General features: G+C 70.9%; 1 protein-coding gene across 1 annotated transcript; it reads right to left on the reverse strand.

The window, feature by feature from the left end:
- Positions 1-283: 283 nt before the first annotated feature.
- On the reverse strand, positions 284-961 carry LOC127553722 (basic salivary proline-rich protein 1-like). The gene has a single exon (XM_051984650.1). It carries the CDS (start codon positions 959-961, stop codon positions 284-286), a length of 678 nt encoding a protein of 225 aa, XP_051840610.1.

The raw sequence follows: 961 nt of genomic DNA on the forward strand, positions 1-961 counted from the left end.
CCTCCTCCTGCCCCAAGATGCCAGGATTCCCCTCTGCCCGGCTGCATCCTGGGAAATGGCCCAAGGAGTGTGGAGCCTGGGTGCCCGGGCTCCTGGGCTGAGCCGGACCCTTCCGGGGATCACCGGCCTCCTCTGTCCCCCGCAGGCTCCGGGGCTTCCAGAGCTAGAGGTCCTGACACCGTGCCCCCGCCCAGCTCGTGCTCCAGCGTTCTGCCTGACCTCAGTCCTCCCCACCGAGCCCCGACTTCCCTTAAGGACCCCTAGGATTCCTTCCTGAGAGGGGTCAAGGCTCACCCTGCACTCGGGGCTCCTCAGCCTCAGCGCTGAAAGGGCAGCTTCTGCCTTTAGGGTTACGGGTTTGTCGGGGGAAGAGCCTAGAAATAATCTTTGGGGGCCAAGGGGTGAGAAGGCCATGGGGGCTGAGGGGCCGCGGGGGGCCCAGGGGCTGAGGGGCCGCAGGGGCCCAGGGGTGAGGGGCTGAGGGGCCACGAGGGCTGAGGATGGGAGGCTCAGGGGGAGGGGCCAGGGGGGCCAAGGGGTGAGAGGCTGAGGGGTGAGGGGCCACGGAGCCAAAGGCAGATGGCCCCACCCCCGCCCCCCCTCCGAGCCGGCCCCGGCAGAGCTTCTTGGACAAAGCGAGCGCGTTGGAACTCGGCTGGCGAGGGCAGGAATGTTGGCCAGGGCGGGCGAGGGCAGAGAGGGGCCGGGAGCCGCCCAGGGCCGAGTGCTGCCCGAAGGGAGCCAGCTGCTGGGGGAGCCTCTGCGGCCCGGCCCCCGGCCCTCGCTCCCCGGGCTCCCTCTCCTGAGCTGGTGGTGCCCCAGGAAGCCCCGGAGCAGGTCCCGACTCATCTGGGCCCCGGGGTCCCCCCTTCCCTGGACGATGAGAGGGCCTCTGGGGCTGAGGAGGGGGCAGGGGCAGCTGCGAGGACAGACGGGCAGCCCCCGCCCAAAGGAGCCCCAT

The sequence above is a fragment of the Antechinus flavipes genome, chromosome 3 (genome assembly GCF_016432865.1).
Source record: "Antechinus flavipes isolate AdamAnt ecotype Samford, QLD, Australia chromosome 3, AdamAnt_v2, whole genome shotgun sequence".
NCBI classification, from domain to species: domain Eukaryota; kingdom Metazoa; phylum Chordata; class Mammalia; order Dasyuromorphia; family Dasyuridae; genus Antechinus; species Antechinus flavipes.